The 2,436-nt window shown below is 35.9% G+C and overlaps 1 protein-coding gene across 1 annotated transcript; it reads left to right on the plus strand.

Moving 5' to 3' along the window:
• Nucleotides 1–6: 6 nt before the first annotated feature.
• On the plus strand, nucleotides 7–2,431 carry LOC111377223 (3-phosphoinositide-dependent protein kinase 2-like; the record flags this gene model as incomplete). Its single annotated transcript, XM_023000286.1, has 7 exons — nucleotides 7–264; nucleotides 362–414; nucleotides 1,070–1,171; nucleotides 1,236–1,344; nucleotides 1,443–1,518; nucleotides 1,713–1,878; nucleotides 2,273–2,431. Coding segments are annotated over exons 1-7 (804 nt in total), but the record flags the coding sequence as incomplete, so codon positions are not given.
• Nucleotides 2,432–2,436: the final 5 nt, after the last annotated feature.

Consider the following 2,436-nt stretch of genomic DNA (forward strand, 5'->3'; position numbering starts at 1 on the left):
AAATGTTTACGGTCCAGATATGTTTTTCTTGTAACCTTGCATTTTATTTAAAAATTTCTATTATCTGCTTACGATTTCACCAGGTTGTCAGAGCGAAAAAGAAAGAAACCGGAACTGTCTATGCCATGAAGATCATGGATAAGAAGTTCATCACAAAGGAAAATAAAACTGATTATGTAAAATTGGAGCGCATTGTATTAGACCAGTTAGATCATCCTGGTGTAGTGCGGTTGTTTTTTACATTTCAAGATACTTACTCTCTGTGTGAGTGTTCTCATCACATTACTAGATGTTCTATTGTTATGTTGGGTGATTTTTACGGATGTAGATGTAACGCAATGTTTCTGAATTTACTATGAAGACATGGCGCTTGAATCTTGTGAAGGCGGAGAACTTTTTGATCAAATAACGAGGGTAAGTAGAATGTGAAAGCATGTATGTTTCTATGGCTGCAATCTGTGAAAAGTCTAGTTAAATGAGTGCATCAAAAGTTGTGCTAAAATTTAGTTTTGACAATTTGATAAATGTTGTTAGATTTAGAGAGAAATGAAGATTAGAAATAAGCAAATGGAATGTGAAGTGGAAAATTGAAAGTGGTTTTCCGACTTAGGTTGCGCTTTAGGATAAATCTATGAGTGTAAAAGTAAAATTTCCAATGTTTTTTAATTTGATTTAGCTTGGAATAATGTGGATCCACAAGAAAGAATGCTCTCTCTTTCATGTCCTAATGCACCAAATAAACCTGAAACCCCTATTGCCTCCTCCCTCCCCTAAAAAAATCTGATTGCCCTTTGTTTTCTTCCCTTCCTTCCAATTAAAACTTATTATAAGACTCTTATGAATTTTGCGTTATTTCCTTTGATAGCAAGTCACCATCTCTTCATGTAATGTAGCCTTTCTTTAATGCATAATAGGCTCTGTGTTCCAACCAAATCAAATTTCTTGAAAAAGTATAATCAGGATTTAGTGCGTCATTACTTTTATTATCTACCGTAAAAACGATAATATGTGCATTAATCTTGGCCAAGCCTTTGCACAATGAAATCTTGTTGATTTCTTGTGGGTGCAGAAAGGCCGCTTGTCTGAGGATGAGGCTCGTTTTTATGCAGCTGAAGTTGTGGATGCTCTTGAATATATACATAGTATGGGGTTGATACATCGAGATATTAAGGTAGGTTGCTGCATTAAAAAATTCTATTTCATTTTAGAAATGCTAATAGTTTCTTGAATGGCAGCCCGAGAACCTGCTACTTACTGCAGATGGACATATTAAAATTGCTGACTTTGGTAGTGTAAAGCCCATGCGAGACAGTCAGATAACAGTCCTTCCAAATGCAGCATCGGGTGGGTCTTTCTTACTGCATTGTTGCTTCCAAAAAATTGAAGTCGTTTTCCTATGAACAAGAGTTTAAAGAATAATTGTCATCATTTATCCCCAGAAGATAAGGCGTGTACCTTTGTGGGGACAGCTGCTTATGTACCTCCAGAAGTATTAAATTCTTCTCCCGCAACTTTCGGGTAATGAACTTGTGTTCATTGTCTGTTGATTTATAGTTTGTGGGAATTTAGTTCATATTAATTAGTTATATCTGAAAAATGAATGATCATGAGAGACAGTTGATATACAATGAAGTGGTTCCTGCATTTCATTATTAGTCACGTGTTGTTCCAATATGACAATTTAGTTACTCCCCTAAATTATGTTCACCCAGGAATGACATCTGGGCACTTGGATGCACGCTTTACCAAATGCTTTCAGGGACTTCTCCCTTTAAAGATGCTAGCGAATGGCTTATTTTTCAAAGAATTATTGCTAGAGACATCAGATTTCCAAATTACTTTTCAGCCGAAGCACGAGATCTCATTGATCGGTTATTGGTAACCCATAATTACTCTTTCCATTTGTTTTTTATGTATTTCGTTTACTATTTTTTCATCTGATGTTAGTTTATGAAAAATCTTAAAAATTGGAAAAGAATCATGAGAAGAATGGGGAAGAAGCATCAGCGTTGTTGTGGCTGGTATGCATAGGATATAAGAGTGTTCTTTGGATGATGATCTGATATTGAAATAGTTACATCAAAATGAAGGATGTGCCTTGAAGAGTTGCAGCATTCTATATTATGATTTTTTGCATGTCAATGGGGAATATCTGTTTGCCAAAACATTCAAATTCTAAGCTGTCAGATTTTGTCTTCGTATGATTGACCACTGAAACTGTTTTCATTTTTCTTTTTAATCTAACTACAGTTCTTGGGCAATGTTGATGTAGGACATAGATCCCAGCAGGCGCCCAGGTGCAGGACCTGATGGTTATGCTTCACTCAAAAGCCATCCTTTCTTCAAGGGAATTGATTGGAATAATTTGAGGGAGCAACCCCCACCAAAACTTGCAATGGAGCCTAAAGTGCGCCCTTTTTTTTTTCTTTTTTTGTT

The sequence above is a fragment of the Olea europaea genome, unplaced genomic scaffold (assembly GCF_002742605.1).
Source record: "Olea europaea var. sylvestris unplaced genomic scaffold, O_europaea_v1 scaffold16279, whole genome shotgun sequence".
Classification (NCBI taxonomy): Eukaryota; Viridiplantae; Streptophyta; class Magnoliopsida; order Lamiales; family Oleaceae; genus Olea; species Olea europaea.